At 41.8% G+C, this 24,904-nt stretch overlaps 1 protein-coding gene and 1 long non-coding RNA gene across 2 annotated transcripts in view; one reads left to right on the forward strand and one right to left on the reverse strand.

Annotated features, from left to right (window-relative positions):
* SHISAL1 (shisa like 1) overlaps nucleotides 1-15,935 on the forward strand; it is a 274,691-nt gene extending 258,756 nt beyond the window's left edge. The window contains exon 5 of the mRNA XM_038387401.2: nucleotides 11,224-15,935. Coding sequence (XP_038243329.1) covers nucleotide 11,224 — 1 coding nt within the window. The 3' untranslated portion in view covers nucleotides 11,225-15,935. The remainder of the gene's footprint in view (nucleotides 1-11,223) is intronic.
* LOC122460483 overlaps nucleotides 1-24,904 on the reverse strand; it is a 139,058-nt gene that overhangs the window by 54,126 nt on the left and 60,028 nt on the right. The window lies entirely within an intron of this gene.

The following is a 24,904-nucleotide window of genomic DNA, read 5'->3' on the forward strand; positions in this document are numbered from 1 at the left end:
TCTCCTGGGGGCAGAGTCCCCACCTACATACACCTGCCCTGCACTTCCAAATATGCCAACCAGTGCAGCTGCACCAGGGACATAAGCTGTGCCAGCTACAGGGCTGGTGCAGGGTACATCCCCTTTCCAAGCAGGAGATAGCTACAGGCAAGTTGTGACCAAGTCATAATCTGTTTCCTAGCCTATTCTATGGCTGCACTGTCCCTACAGCGGGCTTGTGACAAAGTAACAACTGATCTCATAAGAAACAGAAGCTGCTGAAACAGATACAAAATATTCTTCATACAAAAGCTATTTTTAACCGTAGGGATTAGCAAACATGAGGCTTCAATTGGACCAGACCCATTAGGAGCCAACCATAAGTGATTAAAACTATACAGAGGGCCAGATCCTCAACAGTATAAATCCACATAGCTGAATGAAATCAACAATAAACAGCAGTTGAGGACCTGGTCCTCATTATTTAACTGGTTCTCAGGGTTAGACTCAACATACAATGGTATAACCCTTCTGTCAGGTGAAGTCAGCAGCAACAAGGGCAGAGTTCAATATCTAGGGGTTCCTCTTAACATTACAACACAGAACTGGCTTGAGCCCCCACCCTGTAATGGGGGAAAATATAACTGCATCCCAACTGCCTCTAAGAGGCAATACTTGCCCACTCTCAAGCACTGAGTCTGTGTATAGTAAAAAGGAAAGGGAATCAGGCATTAGTTTGGAAAAACATCACAACCGTATTCAGACATATGTGATCATAAGCCAAGCCAACCCAACTCCACGGTGTGTTGGGCAGTGTCCTTGGCCTCAGTTTCCCATGTTTTTTTGTGGGGGGGAAGGGAAGAGGGGTAGTCCAACAAACAAATGTCCTTTTAACACATTCCTCCCCTCTCCCCTCTACCAAGCACAGAACAGGCAGAATGGACAGGGATAGAGCAGAGAAGAGAAAAGCACAGGAAAAGGAGAGACATAAGCAGTAGGAGATGCTAGCCCTTCTCAAGCAACAAACAGACATGCTGGAGACTCCGGCTGACCTTCAGGCTCTGACCCATGGCTCACCTCCCTCTGTAGCCCATGGAGAACTACATTCTGGGACCTCCCTACATACACCCCACATGCCATGGCCCTGGATGCCACAGCATTACCCCTACCACTTCACCCCAGGGGTGAGTACGGACAATCACAGCCACACTTACACCAACCGTGTTTCTTACAAGTCAGTGTGTTGTTTATGAAAGAAAAATGACTGTTCTTTCCTCTTCCAAGGTTTCTCTTCCCTGTATTTATAAAGTTTCATTCACTTACCTGTATGTCTGTCTGCAGTGGTTTGGAATAAAAGTCTATTTATGAAAACTTAATCATATTAGTTCACATCATATGCTGGCTGGGGTTGACATTCATAGCTAATAGCAATAGGTGCATTTGCAACATTACATTACTACATACACAGCACACATTACACGGTTTATACTGGGGTGCAAAAAAACAAAAACAAACAAAAAATCATGCCAGGCAGCGCACACATTACTGTGACTCACTATTAAAATAGCCTTTCAAAGCCTTCCTGAGCCACATAGCTCTCCACCGAGTTCTTCTTTAGCCCTGTATCTGGCTGCTCAAATCAGCAGCCAACTATTCCACCTCCACCCTCCACTCCACTGGAAACGTTTCCCCCTTTGTGTCACATATGATGAAGCACACAGCAGGCAGCTATAACCATTGGAATATTTTTTTCACTGAGGTCTAATCTTTGCATAGATAGTGCCAGCAGCCTTTCAAACACCCAAAGACACATTCAACTTTCATCTTGCACCTGCTTAGCCTGCAGTCATAGCACTCCTTGCTGCTATCGAGGTGGCTAGTGTGTGGTTTCATGAGCCATGGGAGTAAGGGGTAAGCTGGGTCTCCTAGAATCACTATTGGCATTTCAACATCCCCAGTGGTAATCCTCTGATCTGGAAAGAGAGTCCCTGCTTGCAGATTTCTGAACAGGCCTGTGTTCTTAAAGATGTGTGCATCATGCCCTTCCCTGACCAGACCACACTGATGTCAGTAAAATGTGCTGGTGATCCACTAGGGCTCGCAACACCACAGAAAAGTAGCCCTTGCTGTTGATGTCCTGTGTGGCAAGATGGCCTGGTGCCAAAATAGAGATATGCATGCCAGCTATCACCCCAACGCAGTTCAGGAACCTCATTGCCACAAAACCATCCAGTATGCCCTGCACATTGCCTAGAGTCACAGTCCTTTGTAGCAGGACACAATTAATGGCCCTGCACACTTGCATCACAGCAGCCCCCACAGTGGATTTCCCTACTCCAAATTGATTCACGACTGATCGGTAGCAATCTGGCGTTGCAAACTTCCACACAGCGATCGCCAATCACTTCTCCACTGTCAGAGCAGCTCTCACTTCGATGTGGCTGCGCCAGAGGGCTGGGGCGAACTCTGCACATGCTTCCAGGAATGTAGCTTTCACTTCCAGGAGTTCCGCAGCCACAGTTCATCATCCCATACCTGCATAACAACCGATCCCACCAGTCAGTGTTCATTTCTCAGGCCCAGCACTCCACCATCTGCAGCTGCTCCATGAATGCCAACAACCACCTTGAAAAGAATGGTTTCTTTCTATGTCCCACTGAAAGCTACTATTCCCCACTGCTCCTCTGGCAGCTCTGCAAATACTACAGGATCAGGCACATTGTGCTTGCAGCACTCATCACAGTAGCACAAAGTTGGGCAGGATCCATGCTTCTCGCAAAGATCGTGGACATGCGGGTTTGTGGGGCTTCTGAAAAGAGAGTCATGAAATGTTATGAGGTGCAGATAACATTACGAGATGGAGAAAATTGCATCATGGGAGACTGAAATTATGTTCCCAGTCACCTCTGCATGCACAGGTGCCAGCTTCTAATTTTTCCTAGGGGTGCTCAAACTCAGGCCCTGCCCAAACTCCAAACCTTCCACCAAGCCTCCACGCCCACTCCAGCCCCAGCCCCACCCCTTCCCCAAACCCCACCCCTTTCTGCCCCATCCCTACTCCTCCCCCTCCCTCCCAGCGCCTCCTGCATGCCACGAAACAGCTGATCCGCAGTGTGCAGGAGGCGCTGGGAGGGAGGGGGAGGAGTTGATTGGCGGGACCGCCGGCGGATGGGACTGGAGGGGAGCTTGGCTGCCGGTGGGTGCTAAGCACCTGCTAATTTTTTTTTCCATAGTCGGCGCCTATGCCTGCATGCCTCATTTGCCCCCAGGGGGCATTGCAAACACTTCCCAAAAAACAGCCTGTGCTAGATGGTGGCTAGTTGCAGAGTGGGATACCTACCCATGGTATTGATGCAAGCACTGGCAGTTAGGACCCACACCACTGATACAAGGAGAGTAATGTGGCCATATAAAAGCAATTTAATTACTACGTTGGCTGCACATCAACATAACTTGGGTTGACTTAATTTTGTAGCACAGACTTGCCCTAAGTCTGCAGAAGACTACTGAGGGGTGGGCTCACACCCCCAGCTTGCCATGAACTAAACGTCTGTACAGACAAGCCCTTAGTGTCTCTTTGCCTTACTTCCCCAAAATGTAAAATGAGCATAATAGTACATCCATACCTCACAGGAATGCTGTGAGATAAATACTTTAAAGATTGTAAGATGATCAGGCACTACGGTAATATAAGTACCCAAAAGACCAATATAAGTACCAAAAATACATAGTTTTCATAACTTGGACCCCTCAGAATCTGCATTTGGGTACCAAACCTGAAGAATCCTGCACAGGCTTTGATGTAGTGAGATGGCCAGCTAAGGTAGAAGTTCTACTGAAAGTCATTGGGACTTGTGCACCTAAGGGCGTGCCTGCATGGTGGGGTAATGTGCACAACGCAGGGGGGGGGTGAGTGATTTCTAAAGTATTAACATGTTGCACATTAAATTGGTACATGTAGACCCTCCTAGTGCACACTAAAGGTTTCCTAGTGTGCTTTAACATAGAGATAGGGAACCTTTAGTGCACACCAGCTGGGTCTCTATGCACCTATTCATGCCCAACATGATAGTGAACTTTAGAAATCACTCCCCCATAGTACACAAGTGCTAAGTAATTTAGCAGCTTTTGAAATCCCACCTATAATGCTTAGTTAGCTGTTTAACTCTGTGAGTCTCTGCCCCATTCAACTGCTATACATGAGAATCCCATCCTGAGGGATGAGAAAAGGGAAGGTACTGACCACATGCAGGATGAAGTGAGTCACAGTGCAAAGAGTGCCTCCAACTGACAACCTGTTTAAGCAGCATTGGGTTTGTTTCTTAATTGAATACATTCCTAATCCCTCTCTTTTTTAAAAGGTTTTACAAAACTTTGGAAATTACATCCAAAAAGCCACATTAAAAGAATATTAAGATTGCAAAGTTAAGCATTCAAAAGTAGGAAATGCTAGAATTCAGATTGCTGATGCATAAGGAGAATGACAAAACAAAATATCTTTAAAGCTACCCATTCAGTGAACACTGTCCATCTTGAGCACTCAGTGACACTGGAGTGAAATTAATAGGCAGCAGGTTTAAAACAAACAAAAGGAAATATTTCTTCACACAACACACAGTCAACCTGTGGAACTCCTTGACAGAGGATGTTGTGAAGGCCAAGACTGTAATAGGGTTAAAAAAAGAACTAGATAAATTCATGGAGGATAGGTCCATCAATGGCTATTAGCCGGGATGGTGTCCCTAGCCTCTGTTTGCCAGAAGCTGGGAAATGGGCGACAGGGGATGGATCACTTGATTACCTGTTCTGTTCATTCCCTCTGGGGCACCTGGCATTGGTCACTGTCTGAAGACAGGATACTGGGCTAGATGGACCTTTGGTCTGATCTAGTGTGGCCATTCTTGTGTTCCTATGAGGTGTCACGGATCTAGGAGAGTGCCCCCTCTTGACCACTCACCAGACTCCTGTGAGTGGGTTCAAATGCTTTAAGCCTTGGGCATCTGAAATGAGTCCAGGCACTGCCCGCTAGCTTGAGGTCCTTAGACACACTCTTGGAGCACTGATCCTCTGTCTAGCACACCCCCATTCCCAACCTCAGTTTACCATCCAGCTGCCCCATCCTTGTTCCCAGTGCTGAACTGCAGACTCCCTCATAGGCTGTGTTTACACTCCCTCCCAGAACTCCGACCATGTGGATGTTCTGGACCCACAGTTTACCTCTTCAAAGGGCACGTGGTAAATGAAGCATATCGCACAGGATTACTTTACACAAGATTCTAAGACACCATTGCTCATTATGCATGAAAGCAGACGGTCCAGATCATACAGCAAACAAAGAAACATCCTGACTGATTCATCACTGTGATTTCAATAGCATTACCACTGGCATAAAAATGGAGTAACCAAAAGGTGAATCAAGCCCTATATTCTGAGTTGATTTGACAGGTAGCAGTCTACTAGATAGGAGCAAACAGTGATTCCCACAGATATTTTGCGTCTATAAACATAGATTTCTTTGCACTGCATTAATGGAATGTTAGCTGAATAATGTAGCACCTAGACCTGTGAATACCCAAAAGGTAAAGAACTACCAATTTCTGTTGGAAGAAATATAGCAGTAGGAATTTACTACCTATCACCTCACCAGGACGGTGACAGTGATTGTGGAATGCTCAAGGAGATTAGAAAGGCTACAAAAACAGAAAACCCAATAATAATGGAGGATTTCAACTAACCCCATATTGATGGGTACACGTCACCTCAGGAGGGGATGCAGAGATGAAATTTCTAAACACCACTAATGACTGCTTCTTGGAGCAGCTAGTCCTGGAACTCATAATGAGAAAAGCAATTCTTGATTTAGTCCTAAGGGGCGCACAGGATCTGGTCCAAGAGGTGAATATATCTGAGCCACTCAATAATAGTGACCATAATGTAATTAAATTTAACCTCCTTGTAAGGGGGAAATACCAGAGAATCCCACCATGGTAGCATTCATCTTCAAAAAGGGGAACTACACAAAGCTGAGGAAGCTAGTTAAATGGAAATTAAAAGGTTTAGTAACAAGAGTGAAATGCCTGCAAGCTGTATGGTACGTATTTACAAATACCATAATAGAGGCTCAGACTAAACATATACCCCCCAAAACCAATAAAAAACCCCAGAACTGTAAGATGACCAACCATGGCTAAACAGAGTAAAAGAGACAGAGTAAAAAAAGACATCCTTTAAAAATTGGAAGTCAAATCCTACTGAAGAAAATAGAAAGGAGCATAAACTCTGGTAGGTCAAATGTAAAAGTATAATTAGGCAAGCCAAAAAAAATTTAAAGAGTAACTAGCAAAAGACACTAAAACCAACAGCATTGCTTTTCCTAAAAGCAGGAAGTGTGCCAAACAATCTGTGGGGCCATTGGCAGACATGCCAAACCCACACCAAAAAAAAAAAAGCACAAATTGGGCTTGTTTTTGGCTTAATTGGCGTGTGAGTTGCTTGTTGGCTAGTTTTTGGCTTGTAGCTGGTTGGGCTTGTAGCTTTTTTTGTTTGTTTGTTTTTTGATCGGCTCCCAGCAAGCAGAGGCAAGGGGAGGAGGGTAGAGCAGGGGGAAGGGACAAGGGCAGGGGGGAAGAAAGTTAGGTGTGCACAGCAGGTCCACCACAGTCCCAGACTGCACGCATGGGGGATCTAGTCACATAGAGTGTTGAGGTTCTTAGGGATTGGCTTGTTTTGGCCTAGTTTTGAAATGGGATTAGCTTGTTTTTTGGCTTATTGTGAAAGTCAGGGTGCTTATTTACCGCACTCAAAGAATACAAGATTGTTGAGGAGAAGTTAAACTCTACATCAGTCTTCACTTTAGAGGATGGGAGAGAAATTCCCACACCAGAGCCATTCTTTTTAGGTGACAAATCTGAGGAACTGTCCCAGATGAGGTGTCAATAGAGGAGGTTTGGTAACAAATTGATAAATTAAACAGAAATAAGTCACTCGGATCAGAGTGCATTTACCCAAGAGATCTGATGGAGCTCAAATATGGAATTACAGCACTACTAACTGTGGTATGTGACCTATCACTTAAATCAGACCCTGTACCAAATGACTGGAGGATAGCTAATGTGATGCCAATTTTTAAAAAACACACTAGAGGCGACCCCAGCAACTACAGGCTGGTAAACATAACTTCAGTACCAGGCACATTGGTTGAAACTATAGCAAAGAACAAAATTATAAGACATGTAGATGAACACGATATGTTGGAGAAGAATCAACACAGATTTTAGAAAAGGACATCATGCTTCACCAATCTATTCAAATTTTTGAGGTTGCATGTCAACAAACATGTTGAGAAGGGCGATCCTCTGGATACAGTGTTTGTCGACTTTCCTAAAGCCTTTGACAAGGTATCTCACTGAAGGCTCAAACAAAATAAGCCGTCATGGGATAAGAGGAAAGATCTTCTCATGGATCAGTGACTGGTTAAAAGACAGGAAACAAAGGGTAGGAATAAATTATCAGTTTTCTCAGTGGAGAGAGGTAAATATGAGGGTCCCCAAATATCTGTACTGGGACCAGAGCTGTTCAACATATTCATAAATCATCTGGGAAAAGGGGAAAACAGTGAGGTGGAAAAGAGGATACTGCCAATTACTCAAGATATTGCAGTCTGTTTCAGATTTGTCTGAGTTACAAAGGGATTTCACAAAACTGGGAAACTGGGCAATAAAATGGCCAATGAAATTCAATGTTGATAAATGCAAAGTGATGCACATTAGAAAACATACTCCCAACTATACATACAAAATGAGGGGTTTAAATTAGCTGTTACCACTCAAAAAAGATCTGCGAGTTATCATGGATAGTTCTCTGAAAACATCTGCTCCAAGTGCAGCAGCAGTCCAAAAAGCGAACAGAACATTAAGAACCATTAGGAAAGGGATAGATAATAAGGTCGAAAATATAACAACACCTCTATATAAATCCATGGTACGCCCACACCTTCAATACTGCACACAGTTCTGGTCGCCCCATTTCAAAGAAGCTATATTAGAATTAGAAAAAGTACAGAGAATGGCAACAAAAATTATTAGGGGTACGGAACAGTTTCTATTTGAGGAGAGATTAAGAAGACTGGGACTGTTCATTTTAGAAGATAGACGACAACAGAGGGGCTGTGATAAAAGTCTATACAATCTTGAATGGTGTGGAGAAAGTGACCACTATAATAACCAGGGATCACCTCATGAAATTAATACTCAGCAGGTTTAAAACAACCATAAGGAATTATGTCTTCACACCACACAGTCAACCTATGGAGCCCATTGCCAGGGGATGGTATGAAGGCCAAAAAGTATAGTTGGGTTCATAAAAAGTATAAGATACGTCCCCGGAGGATAGGTTCATCAATGGCTATTAGCCAGAATGGTCAGCGATGCAATCACTTACTCTGGGTGTCCCTAAACATCTGACTGCCAGAAGCTGGGACCATTCGATAATTGCCCTGCTCTGTTCATTCCCTCAAAAGCATCTGGCACTGGCCAGTGTCAGAAGACAGGATACTGGGCTAGATCGACCATTGGTGTGACCCAGTATGGCCGTTCTTATGTTAAGTAAATGAGTATTATTAGGGTTAGAACAATATATATTGTGCCTCAGCCTACATATGCAATGGCAAACTATAATAAAGTGTATTTTGCTCCTTGGAAGATTTTTAAGCTTGGCCTATCCCAAAATGAAATCTACATTATTTTCCTATGTATTGATCTAGACTAGGTATTTATGCTACGTCATTGTTCTGAGCAACATTTGACATTGGCCACATCCAGAGAGGAACTGATTACTCCCAACCCCTAGGCAGCATGGACTAATAGCTAGGGCTCTGGGCTGGGAATCAGGAGGCCCAGGTTCTTCTCTAAGCTCTGCTACTGATGTATTGTGTGACCTGGATCAAGTTACTTCACCTCTTTCTCCTCTACCTTTCGTATTCTTTGTCCATTTAGCTCTTTGGGGCAGACAGTTCCTCTTACTTTATGTCTGTAGTAAATAATCAACAACATGACTTGCAAGTGCTCAGCACCTCTCAGGATCAAGCCCATAGTCATTTGCAAAGACTGTATACTTGATGACACCTAGCACATTTATAGCATTTGTTATTGTCAGACTGAATAACCTCTCAAGGCTTATGTGAGCAAAGTAAATAAATATCCTAATAGCTGTTCAGAAACATGAAGTGATTTCTCAAGGCCACAAACTAAGTCAGTGGCAGAGTGAGTATCTGGATTGGACACTAGTTTCCTAGTCAGTGCTCCATGCATAAGGTATTAACAACATCAGTAAGAATAAGATTTATTTAGCACTTATATAGGGATTTATCTTTAAGCCTTTATTCACACGAGTAAAACTTGGTCAGGCCAATTGACCCAGTGGCTCCAATGAGACTGTTCAGGTAAGTGATATAACTCACAAGAGAAACAGGTGCACATACTTGGTATTTTTAGAGAGTGTTCTACAAGTATTAATACTTACTAGATCAACTGTAGTAGCCCAGGTGGATTGATTTAAATCAAAATGGTTTAAATCACTGATTTTCATCATGATTTAAAATCAGTAAGCAGGAAGCTTTTATTTAAATAATCCATTTTAATTATGTTTTGCATTTGTACTTCTTAATTATTTTCCTAAACAAAGTTGATCCTCATTGATTAGTAACTATTAAAACATGGATTTGCAATTAAATATAACCTTTACACAGGTTTGGTTCTTCTTTTTGCTAACCAGGAGGAAACAGTGCATCTATACACATTTATTTAATCAATTATATAGCTTGACTTACATTCATTCAGAGTCTTAATTTTACATTTTTATTATATTGAGAAATGCATCATTCAGCATTTTCTATTTACTAGATGGCTAATCTTTTACTTACGATTTGTGTCAAGCTGTGTTTGGATTGACATTTAAGTTCAATTAAAAATGCAAAAAGCAGCATTTTGCTTTTTTAAAATTCAATAAAGCTACCTTAAGTGTTCTGGATATAAAAGAAAAATTTATCACAATGTGTTTTGCATTAAAAATTAACTGATTTATTAAACCAAGGAAGTATTATCCTTAGTTAGTAAATTCTTTGTGGTCACTATGGCCTTCAAGATTTTAGATCTCATCCTTTCACATCTAAGCTTTTATTCATACACTGGAAGAGGAGAACAAGCTTTCCTGTTTTTGCAACTCCCAACCGGTTTCTTAATTTTGAATGAAGTAGTCTTTGAACTGAACTAGTTTAATAAACTGAAATTCTCTCTGCACCTACAGAAGAGGATACTGCTGTCAAAAGCTGGTTTAGCTGTCAAACTCTGGTTCCAGATGCTTAGCCACTGCCTTCCTCAAATTCTGTGATTTGACATTGTTTAAAATTCACTTAATATTATTTTGGGAATTTAATTTAAAATTATTTCATAGATTGACATGCGTTAAGGTCTAAACTTACTACAATTTCAATTTTAAATTTTTAAAGAGTTTTTTTAAGGAAATGTAATATAAAGAAAATCCAATTTTTTTATTTAAAAAGTGATTTTTTTAAAAAATTCAACTTGCTAGTAATTCACGCTACATGTGTTGTTTCCTTTGTGTTTCAAGACAAATATGTCATGCTCTTATTAACAACAAACAACAAAAAGGCTGCTGTCCCCTTGCCATGTTCTTGGGCAACAAGACAATCAATATTGACAATTGTCATCCACAATGGAGGAGGAGAAATTTGGGAAGGAAACGAATTTTAGTGTCTGTTTTAGACTCCAACTAAGCAAGCTCTTACACAGCTGATTAGTCAAACTCATCAATAGGACTACTTAAATGAATAAGTTAAGCATGTGCTAAAGTATTTGCAAGATCAGGGTCCTTATAAGAAGAGCTGAACAAAAAAAATTGGGCAAATAGTAAATTTACTGAAAAGTTCATTTCTAGGGCACCTGAACTAATCAATTAGTTTTGAAAATGTCATTTTGAAATCAACCTCAACTTGGTTGTTTTGTTTTTTTCTCCACTTTTTTATTTCAGTTTCGGTTCAAAACAAACTCCCTCACCCCCAGATTTTTCAGTTCAACCACCAAACTAAAAATATCAATTATTTGTTCAGCTCTACTTAGAAGGGATTGTTTTAAAACAAACAATGAGACAATATAGGTTTACAGTTAAGCTATTTCCCATTACACTGTTTTCTTGACACTTACAGGCAAACATTCTTATATTTTTCAGAAAACTGTAATGATGTGCCTCAAGATGGGAGAGGTGAGTTTAGAATGCAGCGAGCAGCTTTCAAGAGCGAACTATCCAAGTGAATGACAGACAGACAAACAAACAAAGATGACACTGCAAGATGGAGTTTGGTCAAGACATCTGACAAGAATCACCACCTATCAACTTACAAAAACAATGTTGAAAGAGTTCAGAAAACCATCTGTAAGCAATATTTTGATTTTAGGTCAAGATTAGTATTTTGAAAGGAGACATCGTATTTGATAGAAAGCTCAATACAGTGAAATGCAAGTTGTTCTTGCAAGATCTAAGCCAAGGTGGACAAGGACAACAAGACAAACCTTTGGCAGATCAACTTTGTTTGCCTCCCCATCCCCATCAATTGCCATTTGAGCCTAATCTGTGTCAGAATAATGAATGTGAGTTATTCCAAAGTTCTCTGGTGAATGTCACAATAGAGTAGATGCTGACATTCCCAGTCACTGTTCCCTCAACATCACACCTCACAATACAAAGGGACCCGTCATCCAATCAGAGTGCAGGGTAGTAGTCATTTCAGTCCCCGATTCTGGTCATTTTATTCAAAGCAATGAGACTGGCATGACATCATGAAATTCCTGAGCACAACAAGTGGCCTCAACTGTACTTGCCCTCCAGAGGAGGGTACAAAAATTTAAAAAAGGACAACCTCTCCCCTTCCTCAACCTGATAGGAAATGAAAAGAAAAATCCCTCAGATTACAATAGCAATAACATCACTACTCCTCTGTTTTACAAGGCAATAATCCAATCCCCTCAGGGCGATAGTTATTCAGCAATTGATTGGTCTCATAATTTATCCCCCTCAGGAATGGGAGGATTGCTTTGCAAGCCAGAACAGCAATGGGATGCTGAGTCACTGTGTGTTGCAATAGCCTGACTCTATTTTATTGTAGGGATTTAATTTGAAGACATACAATATATTTTATATCAGAGTGGCCCTCCGAGCCACATAAAATAATCTTCAGTTTGAGAGCTGGGAGCACCTGCTGGAGCTCAGGGCTTCAGCAGGAGCAGGGCTGAAACCCTGAGCCCCAGCAGACACCTCCAGCAAGACTAGAGCCCAGAGATCCCCCTCTCCACAAGGCAGAAGACCCTAGCCCTATCACCCTGCCACAGGGCAGAAGCCCTGAGCTCCCCTCTCCCAGTCTGGTAGGTGGAGAACAGGGGAGGGAGGGCTCCGTGAACTGCACTTTAGCTGTAAAAGAGCCGCATGCGGCTCACGAACCACAGTTTGGCCACCCATTTTATATCAATCATTCCTGTGAAATTAAGTCATGCAGCAAGACGTCGTTTTATACAGAGCACCTGGTGACTACAAACAAACAGAGGAATTCCTCTGGAATCACAGCACTCAACACAGCCACATTAGTGCCAAACTAATTCAGGATGGCTAATATTATTCCAACCAACACCAAATGATCTGACTATGACTTAGTTGCATATATTTGAGAGCATCATCAATAGCAGGAACGCTTTCCAGGTCTACTGAGTAACACAAAGTCTTCTGTTAACATTTCTTTGAATTGAGCGCATTTTTCTTCTTCTACTGAACAGCTAAGGGATACATTATTACTGGACACGTTGGGCCAAGTTATGGCTACCTTGCAGAAGTGCATTAGATAGGGAAAAGGCACAGAGAGGTGTCCGTTCTGGAGAGCAGAAGCAGGGGAAGCCAGCCAATCTTGCCTGCAGCAGTTCAGTTCTGAGAGGAGGCCTGCCTGAGTAGGACAGGGACATCTCCATGTCCTACCTCCTTGCATGCCAACATGTCAATGCAAAGTATCACTGGGGAAAGGGCATGCTATACCCAATGAAAAGGTGTAGCAAGTGCCACAGGTAAGCATGCTCCCCCTCAGCACCCTTGCAGCCATTGGACTTGCTCCTGCTCCACGCAGAATGCCTGCAGCATCCCCTTTATGAAGGGACTCAGACGCCCCCCTTCTTTCCCGTACGTGATTCAGTTTGTAGAGCCATACTAGAGCCTTTAAAGTTGTACTGTGGTATTGTACATGGTGGCAAATGTAGTAAAGGGAGTCCATATTTTTTAAATTCTCAATTCACTTTAAACCACAGAGCTTTTAGTTTTCTAAATAGCATTTCATTATACCATTCAAAGCACTTTAGTTGAAGCTGGAACAATAAGAGCTCCATCAAAGGGGCATTATAGAGTGTTTTCAGATACTGGTACAAATACAGCATTGGGTTTTTGCAAAAATAGTATTTAGCCTGAGCTAAGGGGCTGTGCTTGCATGGAAGGGAGAATACACACAGTGGAGCTGTGAAATGACGCCTCATTCCCAACTTGCCAGTAAAGGCCGGAAAAATCATGTAGCCAGAAGTAACACTGATACTGGCCATGCCTCTGTGGGCCAACATGCCTCCTTTTCTTTTCCTATCTGCCTTTGCTTGCAAAGGCCAACCTCCCCCCCCCCCCCCCCCGAGGTTATACCTACAACACACAGAGTCTCCTTGCACAAGTTTTTTGCTACTATTATTCCTTTCCCTCCATCACAGCAGTAACATAGCATTTCCACTGTTTATGGATCTGACACACATACATAAGGTACCATAGGATCAAGTCTACAGAAGTTTGGGAACGATTTGTTATAAAACAGGAATAGTAAGAGGCGCACTTGGCACTTCCAAGGATCAGGCCTGCTGATCCTCTGAGAATTGCAGGGTTCTTAGACCAGCACACTCTGTTATGCATCGTTCACTGTGTGATGCCTATCTCCGCACAACAGGCTGAATTAAGGATGGAATATCAAACTTTAAAGCCAACTTAGAAATCAAACTTCTCCATTATATTTTAACTACTATATTACTACAAGAAGCATGTGTGCTTACTATCAATGAAAGTGAGCTGTAGCTCACGAAAGCTTATGCTCAAATAAATTTGTTAGTCTCTAAGGTGCCACAAGTACTACTTTTCTTTTAGAGAAAATTATTTCACTATTTTTTCCAGTTTGTTTACTTTACAGGCTTGACTGCACTTTGGGCTTCTCTAAACTTGTTGAACTACTACAGCAGCTGTGCCACTGTAGTTCTTCAGGGTAGACACTACCGAATTCGACGGGAGGGGACGTCCTGTCTGCCAGAGTTAATCCATCTGCCCAAGAAGCAGTAGCTAGGTTGATGGAAGAATTCTTCTGTCGACCTAGCACTGTCTACATCATGGGTTAGGTCGGCTTAACTTGATTGCTCAAGGGTATGGATTTTTCAGACCCCTGAGCCACTTCGCTAGGTCAACCTAATTTTTAAGTGTAGATCAGACCTTTGTATGTAATCGGTTTTTCTGTTTCTCCTGTAGAGGCAATTTCCCCTTTCATTTGTGTGGATCTTTCATGCAGTAATGAGAGTGAGACTGTTAAAGAACAGAAGAATATGATCAAAAAAAGCACAAAAGCTGGCAAAGGGACGCAGGAGTGAGTGAGCTTTAGAACTCACTTTTCTTAAATTAATAGTTTTCAGATTTTTGGTGTCCCTTTAATTTTAGAAGTCTCGAGTTTTGTCCATTCAGGTCTCAATTTTAATAATACTGAAACAATGTGTCAGATACCAATAGCTGTTTCCAGACTTCAGCCGATTGATTTTAACCTTGCAGAACATAAAATGGATTCTCTGGGCTAGATTCTGATCTTGAGCACCATTTTACACCAGTGTAACTCCATTTACTTCAATGGAGTCACTCTGGACTTACAACAGTGTGAGAATCAGGCCCACAAGAATATTATCCATTAAAATAAATGAATATTTTCTGCAACTCAGCAACTTTACAATCAACAGAATTGTTTCCTGTACATAGTCATTCAAACGGTCTCCTTCAAAACAAGACAAGCAAACTCTTCCTAAGTATTGTTTAGAACTACCTACTTTTATTGTGAGGTTATTGCCACCATAGAGATCTTTGTAAAAAGCTTATGTTCATGAAGGAATTTGTATTAGATACTGGTTTGTGTGTCTTACTGTATTTTGTAAGGGTTTTTTCCCTTTGGGAATTGTGTGTTATTAATGAGCAGTTTTATGCTTTATTTCTGGTATGTGTACACATTGTAATTGATGTGCTTTTTTTTTTAAATCTCTGTACAGACAGATTGATATTAGGTAGATACTCACTGGCTGAAGTTTTCATATTACCTACAAATTTACACATGTGGACTTAAGGGGGACGGATAGCTCAGTGGTTTGAGCATTAGCCTGCTAAACCCAGAGTTGTGAGTTCAATCCTTGAGGGGGCCATTTAGGGATCTGGGGCAAAAATTGGGGATTGGTCCTACTTTGAGCAAGAGGTTGGACTAGATGACCTCCTGAGGTCCCTTCCAACCCTGATATTCTATGATTCATAACAGAGGAAGAATAGTTCATCTATCATCAGTTAAAAAAAAAACAGCTTATAGCCTATATATATTGTACTTAAATATTGGATCTTGACTAAAATGAATATTAGTTCAGCCTTAATCTAAAACAAACACACGTATCACGGGTAAATTTTCCCGCACTGTCCCAATCTTTTGTATTCTGAAGTTTTCGAAAAGCAATGACTAGATAAACAATATCTGTAATATATCAGCCATCATCAAATAAGGCTGTGCTCCAACAGTTCTCTACTTTTAGCCAGTGTAAAATGATTACAGCAAAAACAAAATAAATTACACCAAATTCTGCATTTACTTTTACCTTAAGAGCCTGATTCACTCAGCACTTCTAGGGTGACCAGATGTCTGGTTTTTTGTTTTTTTTTTTTTACCAGAATACCTGGTGGGAAAGGGACCCTGGTGGCTCTGGTCAGCATTGCTGACTGGGCCATTAAAAGTCCGGTCAGCGGTTCTGCGGCGCTAAGGCAGGCTAGTCCCTACCTGTCCTGGCTCTACACTGCACCCCAGAAGAGCCAGCAGGTCTGGCTTCTACACAGGGGGCCACAGGGCTCCACGCACTACCCCCACCCCGAGTACCAGCTCCACACTCCCATTGGCCGAGAACCACAGCCAATAGTAGCTGTGAGGGCTGTACCCATGGGCAAGAACAGCACGAAGAGCCACCTGCTGTACCTCCACCTAGGATCTGAACCTGCAGTGCTGGCTGCATCCAGGGAGCAGCGCAGACTCAGGACAGGTAGGAAGACTGCCTTAGCCCCCGCGCTGCACCATGGACTGGGAGCCACAAGAGGTAAGCCTGCACCCCAAACCCCTGCCCCATCCCTGAACCCCCTCCTGTACTCCAATCCCCTCATTCCCAGCCCCACCCCACAGCCTACACCCCCAGATGGAGCCCTCACCCCCCCTGCACCCTAACCCACTTCCCTGGCCCAGAGCCTCCCCACACACACTCTGAACCCATCTGCCCTACCTCCCAACTACAATACCCACCTGCTGAAGTGAAGAAACAGATTGACAGAGCCAGAAGAGTACCCAGAAGTCACCTACTACAGGACAGACCCAGCAAAGAAAATAACAGAACGCCACTAGCCATCACCTTCAGCCCCCAACTAAAACCTCTCCAGTGCATCATGAAGGATCTATAACCTATCCTGAAGGACGACCCATCACTCTCACAGATCTTGAGAGACAGGCCAGTTCTTGCTTACAGACAGCTCCCCAACCTGAAGCAAATACTCACCAGCAACCACACACCACACAACAGAACCACTAACCCAGGAACCTATCCTTGCAACAAAGCCCGTTGCCAAATCTGTCCACATATCTATTCAGGGGACACCATCATAGGGCCTAATCACATCAGCCACACTATCAGAGACTCGTTCACCTTCACATCTACCAATGTGATATACGCCATCATGTGCCAGCAATGCCCCTCTGCCATGTACATTGGTCAAACTGGACAGTCTCTACGTAAAAGAATAAATGACGTCAAGAATTATAACATTCAAAAACCAGTCGGAGAACACTTCAATCTCTCTGGTCACTCGATTACAGACCTAAAAGTGGCAATACTTCAACAAAAAAACTTCAAATACAGACTCCAACAAGAGACTGCTGAATTGGAATTAATTTGCAAACTGGATACAATTAACTTAGGCTTGAATAGAGACTGGGAGTGGATGTGTCATTACACAAAGTAATACTATTTCCCCATGTTTATCCCCCTCCCCCACCCCCGCTCTTCCTCAGACGTTCTTGTCCAGTGCTGGAAATGGCCCACCTTGATTATCACTACAAAAGTTCCCCCCCCCACTCTCCTGCTGGTAATAGCTCACTTTAAGTGATCACTCTGGTTACAGTGTGTATGGTAATACCCATTGTTTCATGTTCTCTATGTATATAAATCTTCCCACTGTATTTTCCACTGAATGCATCCGATGAAGTGAGCTGTAGCTCACAAAAGCTTAATGCTCAAATAAATTTGTTAGTCTCTAAGGTGCCACAAGTACTCCTCCTTTTTTTGCAAATACAGATTTACACTCTGTGCTACTCTGAAACTTATCACCGACAGCTTCCAACATCCCCTGCACCCTAGATGTCACTTTGGGCAAGTTTTGTTAATTGGCTGAATTTGTTAATGATTGTTATTTTCAGTTAATAGGTTTGATTTTATTTGAAGTTTCCCCTTCCTCTCCCTTCCCAAAGAGGGAAGATTTAACAATATTTAGTAAAGTCAGTGGACATCGTTAGCTGTCATAAAATTGGGATGTTAACCATCTGCAATTGACCCATAGCATGCAGCTGGGGCCAGGAAACAGATCAATCTCTTCAAAAACAAACCTCCACCCCAAAAAGCCCACCGTCCCACCAAAACAAATCTAACACCCTCCCCCCAAAAAGACCACTCCTAATATGTATTTACTACTTTATCAAATGCTTGACTAAGACTTGACTGTAACACTGGATTCTAACATGGGGAGATCTACAGCGGGTTTCATGCCTTTCACCACCACATGTGCCAAATGGAAGCTGTTCCTCTTCCCTTTTTCTCCCCTCTCCCTCCCACACCATTGGCCTGTCTGGTGTCTCTTGTCTAACGTTGCTTGCACACTCCTGGCGGTATGGCGGTATGCCTTATCTCCATAAAGCATCAGAAGTTTACAATGCTATATAAATGCTTTAGAATAGGTAGAATACAGTATAAAATAAATATTCACACAGTGACCTATATGCTATGTTTCAGCAATACACCTACCAGGCAACATGCTATAGTAAAAGCTGAAAGCTATATTTTTAAAGAGAACAGGAGGAATTATTGCAATTATGTGTGTTCTTCCCATAACACTGATCCTTCCTATCGCTTTCATACCTGTATGCAGTATCTCAAAAATAAAAGGATCAATTTTAATTGTTAATATTTGACATTTACTTCTTAGTTTATTATTTGTATTTCAGTAGTACCTAGATGCTTCATCCAGATCCCATTATGCTAAGTGTTAGAAAGACAAAGCAGTCCCTATTCCCCTTACCTCAGGTTCTGTAGTACAAGTGCATTTGCATTTCTGAAAGCTGAAAAATTTAAAAGGCAAATGATGCAGCATTGTTACTGATAATTCAACAGAGTCATTATTGCGTGTGGCCTTACTATTAACTGAACCCCAGTGTTTTCAGCATAGTGCAAAATGACAGAATATTTATATTCAAACGTACGTGGTCAACATTATGGATTTCAGAGTGTGTGAAATGGCTTTAAATGGGAACTGATAAAATATTTATTACACTAAAGAATTTAATAACAGAATTTGCTCACCACAACTGGATGCAGTGAGTCTTTGTCTGGGTGGCAAGAACAAAAGGGGTTGTTGCCCCTTTAAGGGTTCCCACTGCTCTGGGTTACAAGGGGGCAAAACCAGAGTGGAGCAAGAGGGAGCCAGAAGCCCTTGTCAGGTGGGAGCAGAGACATACCAGGCACACCACATGTCTGTGTTTATACGCTCCAGACGGACTCTTCTTTGACCACTGACTAGGAGCTGGTGCTTCTTTGTGGCAGGTGTCCTGCGCAGATACTTGTTCTATAAGGGATCCGGTTCCCTGAAAACGCAGAGCTAGAAAGCTACTTAAGGGAAGGCCTCTCCTGAGGAAGCTGGTTGGCACCCCTAACATCTGGTATAGTGGGGAAGGACCCCCCCCCCGCCTTCTTCCAGCCTCCCTCTCCCCATATGAGGGGATGGTGGCAGGTTCCCAGCAACAGGCTGGCTGGGACCAAGTTGGGAAGGCCCAGGACTGACTGCAATCCTCCCACGTCGGTGGAAATGATTAAAGAAAGACGGATGGCCCGCACCGTATGCTTTATTGCTGGGTATTCCCAGGTAAGTTAATAAATTTGTGACCTAATTAAACCAAGCACATAGCAACTTATCTGTCTTTCTATGTGGCCAGGACAATGAGGAGACTCTGCTACTCATAATTCATCAGAGTCATTGTGTGTGTTGTGGCCTTAATATTTCCCAAACCCCACTGTTTTCAGGATAGTGCAAAATCCAGGAATATTCAAGATGATGTGGTCAACATTAGGGATTTTAAATAAGTACTATATATGTAGAGGAAGTAAATTGTCTTACAATGCTTCTTAAAGTGTCCTATTGAAAATAGTGCAATGCTACTGATTTACAAATTAATTATACTGGTAAAACCTAACTGCCTCTACCCACTCATTATCCCTAAAATCATAAATAAATGAAAGCATGAAAGTTGGGCCTTTTAATTGAGAGTTCTTTTTATTTCTACTAGAAAGGAAAGATTATTCTGATTGGTTTATTAAGCCACAAATACTGCAGGACAGAGATAAAAGGAATTTCAGCTTTCAGATCCACTTCCAAGAAAATAAAATAGTCATGCTTAAGTCTAAGGACCAAAACTTTAACTCTGTGTTTTGATAATTCAACAGTTTTATGCTATATGAAACAGTCTTTATTTTAACAAATGTTCAGTTTAACATTAATCATGTGCAATCTCTTCATCATTAGTATTTATATGTAATGTTGTTTTGGTAGTAAAGTGCAAAAATTTAAAAATAAAATTAAAGAGAGGAAAAATAATCTATTTTTCAAGAACCTTACCATAACCTTTTACCATCAGACAGATGGAGTCAATTTTTTAAAACCTTTTTCAAAACAAGCTAGGATGCAATACTGGAAACTCACTAGGATTCATTACTGTATTGTATTAGAGATAGTCATATGGTGGAACACTTTTCAAAGCATAGATCTTCTCAGGGACTCATCTTCCCAGTGAGGCCTTTTCTTTATACTTCCCCTGTGGCTTGATTACATAAAAAAAAGTAAGAGGGCTCTGTTAAGATGACAAACTAGCCTTAATAGGATAGGTGTGACTTATTAGTTACCTCCCCCCTACTACAAATTTATTTCTCTTATTCTCCAAGCATAGAATTTTACCTAGAATTTTAGTTTTCCAGCCTGCACTGCTCTAATCATCATGTTACTGTTTGATTCTGTCATACTTATGTTTGCTATTCCTCCACAAATTTGTTCCCCGTTCCAAGAAACACACAACAAATGCAGACACAAAACAGCCACACTGTCTGCAGAGAGGAGTTTGTGTCAAGGACTGTGGAGAGGCTCAGACTGGGCTATCAACAAGCAGGCAGTGACAATGTTTGAACACCGATAGAAGCTTTATATTTGTGAGAGAAGCAGCAGCTCTGAGAACCACCAGGAATTGCTCAGGTCTATACTCCAGATTTTGAAAATAACTGCAAAAGACTGGTCTGCGTAATTTCTAGGAATACTTGCTTATTACCCAATTGAATTTGCAGCCTCTCATCCATCTCTCTTTCTGATTAGCTTTTGTTTTGTATACTTTACTGTAGATTTCTTTTGAACAGTAACTATAAAGCAAAGTGTCTTTTTTCATGTAAAATCTAAAAATAGCACAAATACCTTCAAAAGCTGTATTTCTTTCTCAGTTGGGGGTTTTGCCTGATCCTCTTGAGAGTACCTATCATATTCTGTCCCCCTAGTCCCTTAAGGCCTTGAGCCTATATTATAATGCCTTTCTTTGGTAGGGGAAAACTAGAAGAGACTTCTTTCAGAGGTTGTCAATGGTGCTCACTAATTGGGTACAGTGGTCACTAATGATTAACATTACAGCTGGTCAAACTCCTCATGGCAAACTAACTATGTCCCATTTTTTGCAAATTGCCTATTGCATAACCTTGGTAACAAGCACTGCTTTGAATCTTCAGTACTGGTAATTTGCTATGCGAGTTGTGTAATTGATTGTCACTCGAGTCACATGGTGTGGTTTCTCTTCCCTCATTGGATAACCTTTTAAATTGTTCCTCCAGAGAGGAACAGCATGACTATTATGAAGGACAATTAAGTCTTCTCCTTTCCTCTTTTGGAGAACCACGTGGACACCCCCAGATTTAAAAATGGATGGGCTCCCAACAGGAGAGCTTCTCTGGTCGGCATAAGTATTCCATATCCCCAAGAGGCAGCAGCTATGTCAACAAGAGCAGCACTCCCATTGACATAGCGCTGTCTACACGGGGGGTGGGGGGGGTGTCAGGTCAGTATAACTGTGTTGCTTAGTGGTGTGGACTTTACTAACTTATAATTACGTTTCTTGGGGGTATGGAATGTAGACCAAGCTTTTATTTGGCTCATTTAATTCCCTGAGTTCTAGGGCTCTGGCCAGGGGGCTCTGGGTTTTCTGGGGCAGAGTTTGAGCTGCTATTCACTATTCCTACAGATACTCTGTATTTTCCTCCACCTGCTGCTGGCGTTTAGCTATATGCCATCTAAAATCCACTGCCAAAACCTTTCCGCTCCTCTGCAGGAGTTGCTCACCCACTACGCGTTCCTGCTTTCTCCCATTCGTGGCCTCCTCCTGGCAAGTACATCCCTGCCTTTAATCACCTACCAGTCCAATACATGAACATACTCAGTGATCAGCCCACAGCCACCTTGCTGCTGTCAAAAGCCTCTTCCTCCTGGATTTGCAGTTGTGCTTGCTGTCCCCCCTTCTTCCAGGCTGGGAACCTCTTCCCCTTTCTGCAGCCCTCAGCCTCCAGCTGGTTGGCACCAATATGTTAACAGGACTGTATGTTCATGTGCCATGCATAATGGATATTCCATAAGGCAGTCCAGCCAAACACCCAGCCTCAATATCTGTCACACTGGAGACACTTTTGTCCCCATGTCGTGGGGCTGAAACTTCTTCTAAATATCCCCAGACAAGAAACATTTGGGTTATTTAGCATTGCCCCCTCCCCTCTTCATTGCTGCTCACTCTAAGTGATCTTTCTGTTGTACTATTTGGTTTATTGGAAAGTCACTGAATTCCTCACACTCCTATTCGCCTCCTGCTTCCTGACACCATCACCCTAAAACACAAACCCAGAATATTTAGGCTGGGTGAGTGAAAGCTTCCAGTATGAATACACTCAATATCACAGGAATTTACACATTCATGCAGGAATAAGAGTAACCCCCACTCCAAATGTTAGTGTAAACAAAACCTGGCTACAGGGATGTGTACAGAAAAGGCAAACAAAAGCCAGTACCAATGTGGCTGGATCAACAAAGAGCCCAAGTCTGACCAATATCGTGGAATGTACCTTAATGGGGGATACCAATGCATGAGCTTCACCAGGCTCGTGACATTAGATCAGAATAGCCCCATTAGCCAAATGCAGCAACTTTCCCGTAACTCAGACACTACTGTGATGCAGGCCTAGGGTTAGATTCTATAGACAGATTTGAAGATTATAGACCCACTACTGCAGCTCTTGTGATTTAATCATGAGTCTCCCGCTATTTGGTGTTTTTTCCTTTGAGCCCAGCTCCTGAAACAATGAGAATCTCAATTTTATTTAAAAAAAAAAAAGTTTCTATCCCTCATGATTTTGAAGAAAAGATTGGAAATGTGATCGCTAAAGGCTCAAAAGCCAGAAGACACAAAAATCCTCAAAGAAACTCCCAAAATATGTATTTTAAAGATCTTTTGGAACCTGGTGTTTGAATGCTTGGGCTCAGCAGTGCTGTAGACTTCTTGTTTGTACAGCACCTAGGACAATGAGAACTTGACCGGGTTGAGGCCTCCAGGCACTAATGCAAGGTAAACATTAAAAAAAATTACAGACACTTAGCACAGAAAGTATCTGCTGTCAGCCCTGTCAAAGCTAAACAATAGAACATGCTCTCTGACTTCACTGCTTGACATTCAATTGGCATCAAGAGGGTCCGCTTTGACTTTATGCTATTACAGAAATGGGTGAATATTTTTTTAAATATTTAATACTTTTCATATTGCAGCTAAACTACAGAGAATAGAAGAGCAGAGGAAAATGAGGAATGCCTTCCTTAAATGTGGCCAAATTGCTTGGGTGCCCAAGACTGTGAAATCCAAGAGACACCTTTGGATTTCCATGAAACCCAACCTCCTTACTACAGTTACTACTACTACTACTACTACTTATTTGTAGTACATTTGCATGCAGATGTCTCATCTAAGATCCGGGCCCCCACAGTTTTAGGCATTCTGCAAGAGGTTCCAGCTCTGAAGAGCCATTCTGCCACCACTGAAATCAGCACTGGGGACCTTGGGAGCAGATCCAAAGCTCGTTGAGGTCAGTGAGAGTAGCTGTAGCTTTGAATCAAGACCTTGGTGATTAACTCTTTAATTCAATGAGCCTATATAACAATTTACATTTCTCAGTTATATAAGTCAAGTCTGGTTTTCTGACAAAATGTATGTAGGTGATATGGCAAATATTTAGAATTGCTGTGGAAAAGGGAGCCTTAGAAATGGTTAGCATTCAATGGTTCAGTGGTTATGAAAAATCAAATACATATTAAACATCTGAACATATAGCAAAAATTGATGAGTTGCAAAGGGTTTGGAGTTTTTGTTTTCATTTTTTAAAAAATAAAACAAAGGCAAACTTTCTGCCTGAACAATTCTAGGAGTTTACATTTCAAGCAAATATCCAGATTTTTCACCAGCAAAATGTACCTCTGTGTTCTACTGGGTCACCGATTTTAAAACCCAACTCATAGATTTCAATGAAGAATCCTACTCTAAAGATCAGAGAAATGTAATGAAAATGGCTAAAATTTGAAAAAAAAAATATAGTTTGCAAAAATTAGATTCAATACATCAAAATATGGTGCTGCAATTTATATGACAGATTTTTTTAAAAAAATACTTGGCTTACTCTGCTCCAGATATGAATTACAGGGAGGTGGAAGTACACAGGTGGAGATTAAGAGCAAGTATATCGTATTAATATTCAATACATCCCCTGTCCTGACCTTTCAGGTCTAACTGCTGTATTCCTACCTAGGCCTCAGTTCTGCTATCTTAATATATGGAATTTCTGCATTGACTTCAAATCAAGTTATGCCTGCATCAGAACTGCAGAGTCAAGGCCCAAAGCAGAGCTTCCAATGAAATATTACTGTTAATGTATTCTCAGTGTCCACTGTGAAAGTTCTCCTTTATTACCAAACATAAGAGCTCAATAAATGGGACATTACTTCATTCTCAAAGCCATACTCAATTATGAGCGCTTTGGTTTTAATAAGCAAAATAGCAAATTACTGATATCACAAAAACCTGTCTGGTTAGAACCATCAAGGCATCTTACAAGAGAGAGTAATATCAGATGCAAGAACACAACAACAAAATTACTCGCTAATAACAAGACTTGTTTTTCTTTCTGGTGATTGATGAACA

This window comes from Dermochelys coriacea, chromosome 1 (assembly GCF_009764565.3).
Source record: "Dermochelys coriacea isolate rDerCor1 chromosome 1, rDerCor1.pri.v4, whole genome shotgun sequence".
NCBI lineage: Eukaryota > Metazoa > Chordata > Testudines > Dermochelyidae > Dermochelys > Dermochelys coriacea.